The 16,586-nt window shown below is 41.8% G+C and overlaps 2 protein-coding genes across 8 annotated transcripts in view; one reads left to right on the plus strand and one right to left on the minus strand.

Annotated features, from left to right (window-relative positions):
* Nucleotides 1–16,586, minus strand: part of LOC137433592 (uncharacterized) — a 377,223-nt gene that overhangs the window by 88,791 nt on the left and 271,846 nt on the right. For all 7 annotated transcript variants that reach the window (XM_078782386.1, XM_078782378.1, XM_078782406.1 and 4 more), the window contains 9 exons: nucleotides 15,832–16,023; nucleotides 9,764–9,850; nucleotides 9,414–9,605; nucleotides 8,741–8,827; nucleotides 8,263–8,454; nucleotides 6,881–6,967; nucleotides 5,617–5,808; nucleotides 4,059–4,145; nucleotides 3,363–3,554 (listed from right to left, as the gene is read on the minus strand). In XM_078782386.1, the coding sequence (XP_078638512.1) occupies nucleotides 3,363–3,554; nucleotides 4,059–4,145; nucleotides 5,617–5,808; nucleotides 6,881–6,967; nucleotides 8,263–8,454; nucleotides 8,741–8,827; nucleotides 9,414–9,605; nucleotides 9,764–9,850; nucleotides 15,832–16,023 (1,308 nt within the window). The remainder of the gene's footprint in view (nucleotides 1–3,362; nucleotides 3,555–4,058; nucleotides 4,146–5,616; nucleotides 5,809–6,880; nucleotides 6,968–8,262; nucleotides 8,455–8,740; nucleotides 8,828–9,413; nucleotides 9,606–9,763; nucleotides 9,851–15,831; nucleotides 16,024–16,586) is intronic.
* On the plus strand, nucleotides 11,182–12,879 carry LOC137419450 (uncharacterized). Its single transcript, XM_078771062.1, has 3 exons — nucleotides 11,182–11,280; nucleotides 12,222–12,444; nucleotides 12,785–12,879. The coding sequence occupies exons 1-3, from the start codon at nucleotides 11,182–11,184 to the stop codon at nucleotides 12,877–12,879; spliced, it is 417 nt and encodes a 138-aa protein (XP_078627188.1).

Genomic DNA, 16,586 nt, shown 5'->3' on the forward strand with positions numbered 1-16,586 from the left:
GCAGGAGCACCAGCCCATAGGGGAGAACAGTATTCCATTGAGCTGCGGATGAAAGCCTTGTAAGTGGTGAGGAGCTCAGGTGTGCCGAGGAAGGACTTCGCACGACGGAGGATGCCCAGTCGGCGACTGGCTTTGGAGGCCAGCTTGGAAATGTGGTTTTCCCAAGAAAGATCATGGCAGATAGTGAGACCCAAAAGCTTGAGTGACAGAACTTCTTGGAGAGGATTGTTGAGAAAGTAGATGGGAGGGTTGTCCAGTCGATCTTTTCGGAGAGACATAGTAAGAGAGTGAGATTTGGCAGGATTGAAAGACATGTTCCACTTGTTTGACCAGTCTGTGATTTTGTCCAGGTCTTCAGAGAGTGAGGAGGCTGCAGACTGCCGATCTGAGGGAAGAGGAATGGAGCGGCAGAGAGTGGAGTCATCAGCAAAGAGATAGAGAGGATTTTCCAGAGAGTCAGAGAGATCATTGATAAAGACCAGAAAAAGCACAGGGCCCAGCACACTTCCTTGGGGAACTCCAGCCTGAACAGGAAGGGGAGATGAGAGAAATCCATTCAGGGCCACACGTTGACTACGACCAGAGAGGAAGTCCGCAAGCCATGCATGGAGATTTCCATGGATACCATAGGAGGAGAGTTTGGTGAGCAGAGCTGGGTGCCAGACCGTATCAAAGGCCCTTGATATGTCAAGGGAGACAGCTCTGATTTCCTGTTTGGCATTGAGGACCTCCATCCATTGTTGAGACAGCAGAAGCAGCATGTCCAGAGTAGAGTGACCTGGTCTGAAACCAAATTGATGATCAGAGATCAAGCCATTGGAGAAGAGGAAAGATTTCATATCCGAAGCAATGATGGATTCCATGACTTTGCTGATAATTGGGAGCAGGCTGATTGGTCTGTAGTTGCAAGGATCTGTTTTTGCACCTTTTTTGTGTAAAGCGGTAATGTTAGCTGATTTCCAGGATGCTGGCAGATGACCTTGAGCAAAAGATAGGGTGAAAAGAACAGAGAGAGGGTGAGATAGAGCGGCAGAGCAGGATTTTAAGACCCGTGGGCTGATGCCGTCTGGTCCAGTTGCAGAATCAGAGTCGAGGTTTGACAAAAACTCCTCCACCTTGTCAGGAGAGAAGGACACAGAGTCCAGGAGCAGTTGGGTTCGACTGGGAAAGGTGGGAACAGAGAGAGATGGGTTTGGGACTAAGGATTTCGAGGCGAACACAGAGTTGAGGCATTCGGCTTTGTCACGTGCGATGTCAACTGTGTGGCCATTTGAGGTAAGGGAGGGGATGGAGGGGGAACAAACACCAGAAACGGATTTGACCAGACGCCACCAGGATTTGGAGGAAGGAGACAGGTTTGAGAGTTCATTCTTGAGTGAGGAGAGATAGTGCTTCCTGGCACTCCTGAGGGTAGACACACACTTGTTCCGAGCTTGGTGGAAGGAACTGAGATTTCCTTCAGTTGGATTAGCCTTCCAAGAGGCAAAGGCAAGTTGTTTCAGGGCAACTGCCTCACCACAAGATTCAGTGTACCATGGACGGGAGGAAGGGTAAGACAATTGAAGGCGAGATGGGATAAATCTGTGCATGAGAGAGATCAGTTTGCTTTGGAAGAATTCCCAGGAAGAATTGATGTCAGAGGCAGTGGAGATGGGAGACCAATCCAGACGATTGATGGCTGCTTGAAGACCGTCCCAGTCGGCCTGAGTGAAATGCCAGACTCGTCGACGCTGAGGAGGCTCTCTGAGAATGGCCAGAGAGATGTCCACTTTGACAAGCACATGATCAGAAGAACCGATTGGAGCAGAAGAAGAGCAGCAGACATTAGCAGGGAAGTTTGTCATAACCAAGTCTAGAAGAGAAGATACTCCATTGGCTGAGATCCGGGTCGGGAAATTGACAGATTGTGTCAATCCCAGTGAGTCACAGAAGTCCTTTGCTGAGGTGCCATGACTAGTGAGAGAGGAACCCACACCCAACCAGGTGGCATGATGACAGTTGAAGTCACCACATATGAGGAAGAGAGAGTTGGGATGAGTGGATAGAAGTTGGTCCATGTTGTCAGACATTGAAATGTAGATGGAGTCATCACTGTTTGGGGGACGGTACAGAACACATATGAACAAAAGGTGGGAGCGGAGAGGAAGCCGTAACCAGAGGTACTCCTGCGGGTGAGGAGGAAAGAGAGCAGTGCAAGGAGAATGAGGAAGAGAGTTTTTGACAAAGATAGCCACCCCACCACCAGGCCGAGGCTCAGGTCTATCATACCGGAGGAGGGAGTAACCAGGAAGAGATATTAAGGAATCAGAGACATCTTGAAGGAGGAAAGTCTCTGTTAAGCAGATCAAGTCTGGATTGTCAGAAGCAACCTGTATGGAGAGATCAGTCAGGTTTGAGCGAAGGCCCCGGATGTTTGAGGTCCATACCGTTAATGAAGAGAGAGGGGGAGCATCGGGTACAGGACAGGGGAGGGGAGGAGTAGGGTAAGATGAAGGATGAGAGGGGGAGGTAGGGAGAGCAGTTGATAGTGTTTCAGATGTTGCAGAAGAGTTCCAAGAAAGATTTCGACTTTTAATCACAAAATTACCCAGTTTATAAATCGGAAAAATACACATCATATCTATTTTGTTGGGTATCAAGTAATATATTAGCATTGAGGTGGTCTGAGCATTTGGTTTCCCCTTTAAGATATTCCCAATAAGGATAGTTCCAGCATCTTACTATAATTCACCAAATGTCCGTCTGTCCATTCGAAGGTACCACAAAAACGGCTGAACCGATCGTAACCATATTTTGGGTGGGTATTCCTGGGACCCATGGGGGTAAAATAGGCTATATTGTTTTTCCAAGTTTTCCAATTTTCCAGTTTTTCCAAACACGATGGAATAATATTTACTGATATGAACAGTGATATGGCTTTTGTTGAGATTCTACGTACCAGGAGAGAGTAGATCGACTCCTGACGAACTCTTCCTATATAAACGTGCGGCTCCGAAGTAACACGGCAGCGTGTGCAAAGCAACTGAGAAACAGGTGTAGCGGCCGCTTCCATGTTACAGATTCGGCGCGCACTCTTCACACATAAACGTGCGACTGAGAAAGACGTGTAGCAGCCGCTTCCGTTTTGCAGAATTCAATCTTTTTTCAAAATGGGCGCCATGTACTGTTTAGATTTTGATGATTTGCGTGTGATATGATTCAACGGATGTTTATATGTGTTGTTTAAAATAAAAAAGCCCTCTGAAATTTTGCCTTTTCATTTGGGCTTCCCAATTGAAGCCCCGCCCATAGGGCGAGTACCGTTACTAATTTAAATAATGAGCAATTATCATTTAAATTAGTAAATAATAATGAGCAATTACCTGTGTTGGCAAGAGCAGTGGCTGGGAGGCCTTCCTTTCCATCTTTAACAGCTGAAACACTAATCTTGTACTCAACACCAGGGGTGAGATTGTCAAGTGGAAGAGAGGACCAGGCAGGTCCCACAACCCGATCTTCAGTCTCTCCAAACTGGCCAGGCAGGGGAATGCCTCGCACTCGATATCCCGTAACTCCTACAGGGAAATGGGAAAGTTAAATTAAAACTTCATCAAAATCCGATAGATTTCCTAAAGGTAGCCATATTATTTTCATCATATTAGTGGGATATGGTATGCTGATGTTTAGTGTTGGTGGAGGATTGCCATTCCAATTTTCATTTCAGTTATCATTATATAACATAAAGGTTGCTACAAAGTAGGCCTTACTGTGCGGAGCATCAGCTTATCGCATGTAATTTTAATTTCTATAAAGTGAAAATCTGCTACATTGTCCATCCACAATCAATTGCATGTGATGCAAATAACAATATGATTATTGCCGATCGCAACCTTCTATTGCAGATTAAAATTGTGGATGAGAGATTCATATGTACTTAGCATTGCTGTGAAGGAGGTAGGAAGGGACGTGGTACTCAGTAAATGTATACACTTTATAACCACCATTGCACCTCATAATAATGTCATTAACAGTACCTGAAATATTTCAGTTAATTCATAAATCATATATTTTAAGCCAACCTGGTACAACCACCCTTTCCCATGTCACTGTCAGGGTTCCACTCTCAGGATGTTCCTCCACCTCCAGATCATCAGGGCTTTGAAGTGCTGTGAGAATAATGCAGATAATTTTTCATTACTTTGTTTTTTTCTTAATCACAAGGAAAGCTTGTAGAAATTGAAGACATTATAAAAACATGAAGGATATCATGTGACCAGCCATTGGAAGAAGTACAAACTTGAGCTATAAACTCTATGGCCCTAGTTTATAAGGGAATCCCTCATTAACACTTTTCCACTGCTCACAACACACAAATCCGTTGTGTTCAGCACCTTGGTACTGCTTGGCATTATTGGCTTGTACTCTTGAGTGGGGTGGAGGGTAAGCCTCTAAGTATATCATTGACTTTATATGTCAAGGTAATATGTCAAGGCATACTCCTCTCACAGCCTGGTGTTGGCTTAGCGGTTAGGGTGCCGGCTTGGGACCCTAGGATCCTGGGTTCGAATCCCAGTCGATCGCTGAATTAACGCCAGGGGGGTTGACTCAGCCTGTCATCCTTCCGAGGTCGGCAAATTGAGCACCAGCTCACTGGTAATTCCCTGCGTGTCGCAAAAGGCGACCAACAGGGTTGGCGACAGGAAAGGCATCCGGCCATAAAAACATTGCTTCAAAAAGGGGACCATGGTGCCCAAAAAAGGCCAACCCCTGCTCTGCGGGGAAAAATGGCCTCTAAAGGTGGTTCTATACTCCTCTCCCATTGTAGAGAACCTCGAAAATATGTTATTTATCGAAATTCACCCTAAACAAGGCTGAGAGCCACTAAATGTGTAGAGCTGCAGATAAAACGAAGATGAAAAACTGGGAAAACCTTCACCTAATCCTGAAACAAGGAAACTTCTTCACAGGACCACTATGCAGGAGGGTATAACTAGGCCAGGTGGAAAAATAAATTTTCCTACCCACATTGGGTGTTTCTCGGAGACACCATCTCCGGAGTGGATGGCTGTTGGCTCCCAATGGGAGCTCATCCGCCCTTTGTCAGGTGTTGTTTTTAATCCTGACAGGATATCACAGTTAACCTCCCCACATTAGTCGTTGACAACCTGACCATGCGGCAGGTAGCACTAGGTTATATGTTAACAGTGGCAGTCCCAAAATGCTGACCAGACAGTTTTACCAAACCTCATCTTTACTTTTCTATTACAGAGGTCAAGGCTTCGAGAAGAGCTGAACAACAGAATGTAGTTGGATTATATACTGAGAAAAGAAAATGGATTGGTACAGGTAGATGAAGCACAAACAGAAAAACAACATCAATGAGGAAAAGTAAAGGCAAAAAGGAGGTTTGAGTCAGTGAGAGTAGAAGAGATCAATGACAGGCACAGGAAACAGCATGGGATGGTAGTGGCCTCCAGTATTGAATGATTGGAGGGAAGAGCAAGACAAGACAGGTTCAGGGAGTCAATTTTGTTAACACCTCTTACTCTACCTCATCCATTCTTCTACAGCCAAAGCTTCTTGGAAGTTCCCATCTGTTAAACCACTCCTTGTCTTGCCTTTGATGGTTAGTAATACCTGTATTTACGATAATGGATGAGGGTTGCCCTTCTCTGTGCCTGCTCATAGCAGAAACACTGATGATGTACACTGTGCCAGGGGTGAGTCTATCCAGGGGTAGAGATGTCTGGTCCAATCCCACAGTGTTGTTTATTGTCTCTCCACGTTCGCCGGGCATGGGAACTCCAAGCACTCGATATCCAATTACTCCTGCAAAAGGGTAAAGAGGATGTATGAATATGACACTGCAAGTGTTGCCTCCACCACTGAAGGTGGGTGCAGGTTTTGTTTTTACCCCTGTCTGTTCATCTGTTTCGCTGTCTTTAAACAGGATATCTCAAAAAGTTATGGACGGATTCAGATGAAACTTGGTGGACCGGTTGGGTGTGTGATAAACTGAGGACTAATTGATTAGATGTTGGTTCAGATCCCGATCCAGACCCGGCCTATCAGTGGGATACAAAACATAAACTGTTCAGTCTGGCAGATGTGTGCTCTCTACTGAGTGCCCTTCTAGTCTAAACATGCATTTTCATTGCTTATTAAGCCTTTGAGTACGGGATTTTTTTTTGATAAAAATACCCCCGGTGCGGGATTAATTTGCATTTTGGTACGGGAATGCAACCACGTACTGACGATCTATTTATAGGTATAGTCGATGACGTGTAGTAACGTCATCAGTACACAAAACTTTTTCGCGGGTTGCGGCACTGGACGTCTTCCGTACTCAAAGGGTTAACATCCAATGATTCTCACAAAAGAGATAAGTTTCTTCCCATTATTTTACCATTGACCATTAGACCTTCACCAATATTCATTTATTGATTTAGTGAATCCAATAAGGACATTTTAATTTTCCTGAGACAATTGGGTACGGTGGCGGCCCAATGATGAACACATTGGACACAGCTGCATACAGGGACGAGTTAGAAATCTGGCCTGAAGCAGTATGAAGGTTTTGGATAGACTGTATACGTTTCTGGAAGCTGATCTAGTCTCAGAAGAATGACCATGTTACCATTAATTGTATATAAATACCCAGCTCACAGATTAAGGACTTTCTTGAATGAAGCAATCCTGCATTTCCTACTATGGTCAGGTCTACATGTGATGCCAGTCCACTCATAGTGGTTGAACCTTAATACCCTTCAGGCAACTTGGACTGGACCTCTGAAAAAAGGCAATGCTGCCTGAAAATTCCCCAAACCGAATAAGTGTAAAACTGTTAAACTAATACAAATCAACAGAAAATTAAACAGCTCAACGTAATGTAATGATCCACCTTCAGATGTGACCTTTTCCCACGAGACAGTCAGGTCTCCAGTCTCTGGGTTCTTCCCCACAAGTACATTTTCAGGACTTCCCAGCCCTGCAGCAAGGAGGATACAATATAAAATCAATGACCGTTTACAAAAGTAACACAAGTGATACAATTATCATAATTTTCATAAACAACCAATATTATTATACATTGAGGTGTGATCATTGTCCAATTTTCTATCATGAATGTTGACATCACAAGGATGACAACCTGTTTGTTTAGCATTTTCCATTTTATTCCCTGAGAAAATGTGCACTCAAATGACTATTTTAAAGGAGTCTGAGCAATACAAAAAAAGACCAAGAAGTACGAGGGTATATGATATTCATGTAAGATCTTTAATGTGAGTGTAATATGACTTTCTGTAAACTATGACAGAGAAAGAGAGGTAGAGAGAGAGGAGGGAGAGGGAGAGAGAGAGAATGTACTGTGATATTAAGTGACTGAAAATGCAGGAAATTCAAATGGGATTTGCAATCCAAAAAGGAGCGTTATTATTGTCATCTCACTGGACAATTGCAATGCATTTGATTTGTCTCGTGCACAATTCTGCTGCTCATTAAATGCAACAAATCATCATAAAATATAATATTTTCTGCCCTAAATTCATTTTCGGCCCTATTTCTGCCCTATAAATATAGCATCATAAAATATAAAATATACTATATTGAGTTGGATCTTGGAGACGGCGTGAAGCTGGAAGGTGTGAAAACATTTTGCTACGTCGGAGACATGCTGAATGGAGAAGGTGGATCAGACTCGGCAACGGTTGCTAGAGTGAGATGTGCATGGAAGAAGTTTCGGGAACTGAGTGGCGTGCTGACGAGGAGGGGAGTGTCGTTGAAGCTGAAGGGAAAGGTGCATGCTGCATGTGTGAGAAGTGTTATGATTTATGGGAGTGAGACATGGGTAATGAACGTAGAGCAGCAAAGAAAGCTGGAAAGGGTGGAAATGCGAATGGTTCGGTGGATGTGTGGAGTATTGTTGAGAGAGAGGAAGACAAATGATGAATTGCGAAAGATGATGGGAATAGAGCCTGTGATGGATGCTGTGAAGAGAAACAGGTTGAGATGGTTTGGTCATTTGTTGAGGAAGGATGAAAGTGACTGGTTGAGAAGAGTGATGGAAATGAATGTAGAAGGAAGTAGAGGACGGGGAAGACCGAGAAAGACTTGGCTAAAGGTGGTGGAAGAAGAAATGCAGGCAAGGGGGTTAACAAGGGGAGATGTAGAAAATAGGGAAAGATGGAGAAGATTGTCATGGGGCCCGCAAGGCTAACCCCCGCTCTAGCAAGGAAAATGGCCTTAAAATACCTGTTGCCCACCTAGGACCTCGATACAGACCTGTGTTTGCGAATGTCGTGGAAGGAAGGCCTTCCTTTCCATCTTTCACAGCAGAGACGCTAATTTTGTATTCCACATCAGGAGTGAGCCAGTCTAGATTAAGCCCGGTCTGATCTGGTCCGACTGTCTTCTCCTCCGTCTCTCCATGTTGGCCTGGAAGGGGTACTCCTCGTACCCGGTATCCAGTGACTCCTGCAAAAACCATATGATGCCATATCTGTATGTTTTCAGAAGAAATGTTCAACCTCAGAAAGAGATGTGTGTGCCAGGAAGAACTATGGACAATAAGAGTCACCAATTCTTACCAACAACACAATAATGAACACGTTTTAATCTTCATGATCTTGTCTTTATGACAGAGGTATAATAAATAAACTGCAAGTCAGAATTTTGATGAGTATTCTAGAAACAATGCGTAGAATAAAAAAGAAATTATATTATAAAGAATATTTTCTGAATTTATAATGGTCATTCCCACCTGGAGTGCTGACTCTTTCCCATGTTACTGTGAGGGATCCAGTGGTTGCGTCAGTCATCACATTGAGGTCTTGAGGACCGTGGAGGCCTGAAAGTAGATTAGGTGAAAAGAACCTACATTATGCAAATTTAAACATTTCATTTGCCATGTTTAAGAAAGGACAAAACATTTTAAAGGTCCCAGTAAATATCAGAGGTACTTAAAATTTATTTACGAAGGCTGGTGGAGGAGTTTGTAAAACAAGGCCATCAGCAGACAGTGTACTTTTTTGAAAGCTGGGGCAAATGATCCTCTCAAAATCCTTTTGGGTCTTTAAATTGTGCACGTGCCATTGTGCCATTGTGCACGTGCCACATCACAAAATATAAGCCACTCTTTTTCGATAGCCAATGGATGCTTGCAAAATTATCTCTTCATTAACCTTTACCTTCAAAATTGTGATCTAATGAACTCATCAATCAATTGACCATTTATCTTCCTGCGAGTGATAGGTTTTTCCGTTTGGATTTTTTTCCCAGATAGTCAAGCTCATAAGCAGCAAGCTGATGAAAACTAATAGCAGAAATGACAACTGGATTATGAAAAATGTACACTGATATATATTTAAAGTTTTGCTTTACACATTATACTGCATTGAACACATTCACAGTGACATTTTTACACTTCTTCTCACCTGTGTTGATGACAGTACTTGCTGCAGGACCTTCCTTGCCATTCTTAACAGCTGCGACACTGATTCGGTATTCAACACCAGGTGTTAGCCTGTTCAGAGGCAGTGAAGTCTGCTCCGGTCCCACCACAAAGTTATCTGTGTGCCCTTGTTGGCCGGGCAAGGGATCTCCACGCACTTGATAACCCGTCACACCTAAGCATATACAAGAAAGATATTAGACATACATTTGCCCTTCTGCATTTTCTAATCATCATATGGCTGAGAAGGCTTCATGCAGAAGCACACTTGAAGCATCACATGGAAATACCTTCTTCAAATAATAACATACTGTTCGTGGCTGCGAGGCCTACCTGGTGCCAAAACCCTCTCCCATGTCACGATGAATTCATTTGTGTCCATGTCCATTTCCACTTCCAAACCCTTTGGTTGGCCTAGGCCTGCAAAATAAATGAAAAATGTACATTATTGTAAATTTATGTAAATTAATTATATGTAGTACCATATATGTAGTATTATGTAAATGTTCAGTAAAATTATGCTGGCCATCTAACATGGCTTAAAATCAGTGACACCGTACTCAAAAACGGTATTGCTGCACATTTCTCGTACTTATGTTTATACGGGCTTGTTCATATTCCAAAAATATGCCATGAAAACTACTCATGGTTGAAAGTTAATAGCAAATAAATCCAGTTCAATCCAGATTTAAAGAATGCTGAATGAAAAGCTCAAATGCTTTCTGGCATAAATTTATGGTGGCCATGATAATGTTGTTGGAAATGTGGGCACATGCATGAGCATATACAGTCCTCCATGCTTCAGTGCATTTGATATGACCTGGGCTGCAGTCAATGTGACTAATGGATTACCAGGTAAAGGGAACTAGACATTTATAGAGGCTCATGTACAAGTACATATAACACAGGTGAGGTAATTTCCAATGAAGTCGGATCAAATTGATTAACTCTCGATACACCGGTGGGTTCTCCAGCTACAGTTGGTCCAGCATTCTTGGCTACTTGGGAAATCTTGCTTTTGCTAGTTTTAAAAATGTTTCCAAAACATGTGCTAAAGGAAGAAAGTCTTTATCTCTAAAAAAAATTTCATTTCCAATTGAAACACAGCCACAATAATGGAAAATCCATGGGGGGTCCTGTTTGGAATTCCAGTCTAAGGCATTAGCTCATGATGCTGCAAATCCCATATAATGTGTTTACTTGTCCATTGGCTACTATTATCTTTGGTCTTCGTAAAAGGTACACAGTTTTCAAATGTCATTGCACTCGATGTACAAAATATGCCACCCATCCTTCGCACCGACATGTACAGCATTGCATTTTCACTATATCTCCCTCATTCTACACAAGTTAATACACAATGATATCATATGACTAAAACGATGCAATCATTAACACATGAATGCAATTGATCTTTTCTGATACAAGTGGAAATCATCAAATGATGCACAACTAGAGCATTCATAAAACACCTCCCTTGCGTCGTCTTGAGAAAACGGATATGGGAAGTGTCTTTTCAACTGATGCTTTATGTTTTTCACTAAACAAATAGTGCTAGGTAGAGTCCCTGTATAAAGAGAGTTGCGCCATGCGCTGACCCGAGATTTCTGGTCACGTGATTTCGTGGCGCCATTTTGTGTCTAACTTCACCGTGCGTGAACGTCAGCTTGGTACGGGAATGTTGTTTATTGCCAAACAAAATGACTGGTTGTTCTGCTTTTGGTTGTTCAAACCAATCTGGGAAATATAAGATGTATAGATTTCCAAGTGATAAAGTCAGAAGACAAATTTGGGAAGCAAAGGTCAGACAAAAGAGCTGGAAAGCGATCGACTCCTCGAGACTCTGCCAGGTAGGCCCACACCGCTTGATGATCGATGTTCAAAAGCAATTCTATCTGCTCGGTTTTTTTTTGGTTGTCTGTCCGTTGAAAACCCTTTTAAAGGGAAGTGATTTGTGTTTGTTTATAATCTTCAAGGAGCTGACCAAAAATGCATTTCCATGGGAAGAACCCTGCTCAATTTTTTTCGGGTAGTCCTAGCGGACCGCATATTGTCATTGATTGATGAAATGTCCCGGTACAGTGACATTGCCTGGTCTGTGGTTGGGTAGTCTGCGGGCAATGTCACTGTACTTTTTCAGAGGGAATTAATTTTGATTTTATAGGGGTGGGAAACCCATGGTCCGTTTTGTTTTCAGTTGTCTGTCCGTCCATTCAAAACTTATTCAGAGGCAAGTTATTTTTTTGGTTTAAAATCTTTAGCCTAATCGGCAATCATAAAAGCAATTTTAGGGGGGGACCTGCTCAATTTTTTTGCGGGTTGTGCAGCCATCCATACGTCCAAAATTTGACGAGTTATTGTTTGCTTTGTACAGTGCTCATGCGTCTTGTGGCATATTTGCTCAAATATTTCCCACCCCGGGATTTATGGCCAAATTGTAGTGATGGAAGATTTTGCACATTGGACAATCCCTATATATTTAACCTGGTGACAGCTATCGTTCCCAAAACATACAATATTTCTAGGTGATTAATGCAGTAAAACAGGTGTATTTGTGTACCCACATTTAAAACTGGCTCAACTTTCAAAAGCTGTTATCCCTGTTTGATATCAATATACATGTGGTCGATAGAGCTAGCGATTTGTCTGGCCATCTTCCGGAAGATTGTCCATGTGATTTTCTGTTGTGGAAGTACTAGTACATGACAGCTCATTAAAATTAAACTGTGTTGTGTTAGAATAAAAATTTCAATAAATAAATACATCAAGGACACTCATTGTATGATTGCAGGAACATTTCGATGTGAATCAGTTTGAGAGGGGGCGAGCTGATGACAAAAAGAGGTTGAAGTGCTCTGCAGTTCCAACAATATTTAGCTACCGGAAACCCGTGAAGCTGCGCAACTCCCCCAAGAAGCGTGGACCGTCCAGAACTGAGAGACTACATCTACCAAACTTGTCCGACCACACCTACTCCACTCATGAATGTATTGACTCCTCAAATGAATCTCAATGTAAGAATTGTTTTATTTATTACAAAATCATGGCAGGACATGTTCAATCAATGACATATTTTAAACGATTACAAAATGACAAGCATGTGCTTGTCTATATTTGTATAGCTCTTTGAACTATAATTGTACGTTCAGATTATGATGACTATCTTCCTGTTGCCATTTTCTTTTTACATTATTCTAAATATTTTGCAAAATTAAATTGTAAAAAAATTGTGTTATATTTAACGTTAAGTATAAAATTATCTTTCCCGATAACAACATTTATCTACAGAATACTGAGCAATTGTACATACCAATTTTCCAGTTGGCCATTAATTGTATATGTGCTCTTTTGTAGCTGAGAGTGAACCTATGGACACTGATACACAAGAGGGCCAAGATACTAGTGATTATATTGAAGAACGGCTGCTGAGATTGGAGGAGAAAAATTAAAAACTAAAAAAAATAAAATAAAATAAAAATAAAAATATTAAAAATAAAAATATATTGGAATAAAAAATAAAATAAAAAATTAAAAATATTGGATATGCCCACACTCCTTTCTAAAAGTTATTAAAATTCAGAGAACGACAGCATTGGTTTGTCTTACTTATAATGTTAGCTCTTATATGCAGTGTTGGCTTGTAATATGCATTGCCATACCACTTTTAATATCACCACACAGCTCTTTTTCACGGCAATAGCTGAGTTTTTGACAAAACAAATATCACCTGTATGTAATAATAAGACTAAATATGTGCAGTAAAATTTTTTTTAGCAGGTTTAGAATATATCACCCCATATCGCGAATGTACATGTATATCTAATCCGACACACTTAGACACAAAATGGCGTCCAAATTTGAGTTGACACAACTCTCTATATACAGGGACTCTAGTGCTAGGCACCACCATATTTGGCTGAATGCTGAATCTCACGTTATTCTGCCCTCAAGTCATGGGGCAGTGTGAATGCTGAATCTCACATTATTCTGCCCTCAGGGCATAGGGCAGTGTGAATGCTGAATCTCACGTTATTCTGCCCTCAGGGCATAGGGCAGCATGAATGCTGAATCTCACGTTATTCTGCCCTCAAGTCATGGGGCAGTGTGAATGCTGAATCTCACGTTATTCTGCCCTCAAGTCATGGGGCAGTGTGAATGCTGAATCTCACGTTATTCTGCCCTCAGGGCATAGGGCAGCAAGAATGCTGAATCTCACATTATTATGCCCTCAGGGCATAGGGCAGCATGAATGCTGAATCTCACGTTATTCTGCCCTCAAGTCATGGGGCAGTGTGAATGCTGAATCTCACATTATTCTGCCCTCAGGGCATAGGGCAGTGTGAATGCTGAATCTCACGTTATTCTGCCCTCAGGGCATAGGACAGCATGAATGCTGAATCTCACATTATTATGCCCTCAGGGCATAGGGCAGTGTGAATGCTGAATCTCGTTATTCTGCCCTCAGGGCATAGGGCAGCATGAATGCTGAATCTCACATTATTATGCCCTCAGGGCATAGGGCAGCGTGAATGCTGAATCTCACGTTATTCTGCCCTCAGGGCATGGGACAGCATATATATATTTCCATGTATTGCTAAACGGAAGGTTTTTAAAGTGGCAAGGTGGCGATTTGTGTTCAAATCTATAATTCAATTGAAATAAAATAAAGGCGAAAAAAAACAAAAAACTTTTTTCGGATGTTTACCGCTGTTGATGTTCCATCTAATACAACACCTTATCTAACACATTATATTAGTTATTCATGCCTGTTGTTTGTGTCCTTTATGACATCCCTAAAAACAATAACTTTCCTGTTTGGAATGATTTTGAATTTAGTTTGACTGCCAGACATACATGCTTGGGATGAGACAATTCCAGAGACAATTGCATTTTGACAATTACAGAGCTAAAGTACTGCGAATCTGCAGGTTCGTGTTCTGATTCATGTTCTACAATGTTCAAAATATAAAGTTAAATTGAAATTAAGTAGTTCCTCTATCACAGACTGATATCTGCAGACAAACAGACATACAGACAGACAGACAAAGTGAACCAATTTCTCAACCATGCTTTTTGCTTTGCACGTGCAGGATAAAAATGGTTGGATTTTGATGAAGTGCATTAAAACATGAATCAGGTCACTTCCCTCTCTGATATCTACCTTACCTCCAAGCTTTGTGCCATCTGCCAATTTAGAAAGCCCGACTCCTAACCTCACTATCCAAATCGTTGAAGTAAATTATGAATGATAATTGTAGCCAGTTCCATTCCCTGAGGTAGCCCTCTACGTATATCCTATTGCCAAGATATATTCCTACTCACAACCACTCTTTGCTTCCTATCACCAATACAGTTTCCAATCCAGTCAGGTACCTGTCCAGCCATGACGCAAGCCCTCACCTTAGCTGACATCATTTTATGTGTTAACTTATCAAATGCCTTCTTACAGTCTCGATAAACTGTACGATGCCCACTGCCATTTTATCATCCACCCAGTCAGAAACTGCTTCATAGAACTTCAATAAATTTGTTAAACAAGACCTACCTTTGGTAAATCCATGCTGATTGCCACTACCTATCTAGGGAGACCATTCGATGCATTAACTATCCTCTTATAACTGAAAGATTCAGTGAAAATGCATATACTGTGCATATAGGAAGGAAGGGGGGATGTAACGCTCTCCAATGTTTGAAGATGTTTCAAATAGCCTCTTATTGCAGAATCAATCTGCGTCCGCTTGTCATCCAATCCTTTCAAGCAGTCTTTGCAGTTTAAGCATAGATGTACCAGCTGACTGGATTGGAAACTGTATTGGTGTGAGGAAGCAAATAATTTATAGTCTAATGTTGGATAAATCATCAAGGTTACTCATAAAGAGTCACTTTAATTTATCTGCTCCTCAACAATTCCTGCCAGGACACAACAAACAACAACAGGCATTTTAAGGCCATTTTCCCTACTCGAGTGGGGGTTAGCCTTGCGGTCCCCATGACAACCTTCTCCATTTTGCCCTATTTTCTGCATCTCTCCTTGTTAACCCCCTTGTCCGCATTTCTTCTTCCACCATCTTTAGCCAAGTCTTTCTCGGTCTTCCCCGTCCTCTACTTCCTTCTACATTCATTTCCATCACTCTTCTCAACCAGTCACTTTCATCCTTCCTCAACACATGACCAAACCATCTCAACCTGTTCCTCTTCACAGCATCGATCACAGGCTCTATTCCCATCATCTTTCGCAATTCATCATTTGTCTTCCTCTCTCTCAACGATACTCCGCACATCCACCGAACCATTCGCATTTCCACCCTTTCCAGCCTTCGTTGCTGCTGTACGTTCATGACCCATGTCTCGCTCCTGCCAGGAATAATTTCAAATTTCTTTGATTAGTTCTTGTAAGTTACCTGTCGTTGCAATAGCAGTGGCAGGAATCCCTTCCTTTCCCTCTTTAAGAGCTGATACACTAATCATGTACACCACGCCTGGGGTGAGTTCATCTAGAGGCAGTGATGTCTGATCCAGCCCCACAATCCTTTCTTCTGTTTCTCCATGCTGGCCAGGCAATGGCACACCACGCACTTTGTATCCTTTCACCCCTGTCAACAGCAGGCATTAAGAAAAAGGATAACACACAAGGAAAATAAGTGAGAGATGAAAACAAAAGCAAATCTAGTCACAGAAGACCATTTGCTAAATAATTTTGGTTGCAGTTAGAAATAGAATGATATAGATTTGAAAAAGGCCTGGATTACACATTTATGATTACAATATGCCAAATATGACCATCAAAAATAGGAGTTTTCTCAATGCCTCATGTTCACATTTGATCACTTCCATGGATAGGCCTGACTGCATTGGCAAATTAAAAACCAAGATAGAGGTAAGAAACAACTGTTAATTGGAAAAATCAGCTACCCAGTCAACACTATATTATCCTAATATTGTGGAATTAACTTTGGGAGAGTTTCTCATCTCTGAATAACGCATTGTGAGCTCAGTGGAAGTTATGACACAATAAGTGCCACAAATCTCCACAAAACCCCAGTGATGAAAACAATATTTTAAAGAAAAAAAACTAATTCTTTTAAATATATCTACAAAACATTGGTTAACCTCTTCATTAAGATCTTCAGAGTTCTACCAACATTTTTGAAGATCT

This window comes from Myxine glutinosa, chromosome 1, assembly GCF_964187855.1.
Source record: "Myxine glutinosa chromosome 1, kmMyxGlut1.1, whole genome shotgun sequence".
Classification (NCBI taxonomy): Eukaryota; Metazoa; Chordata; class Myxini; order Myxiniformes; family Myxinidae; genus Myxine; species Myxine glutinosa.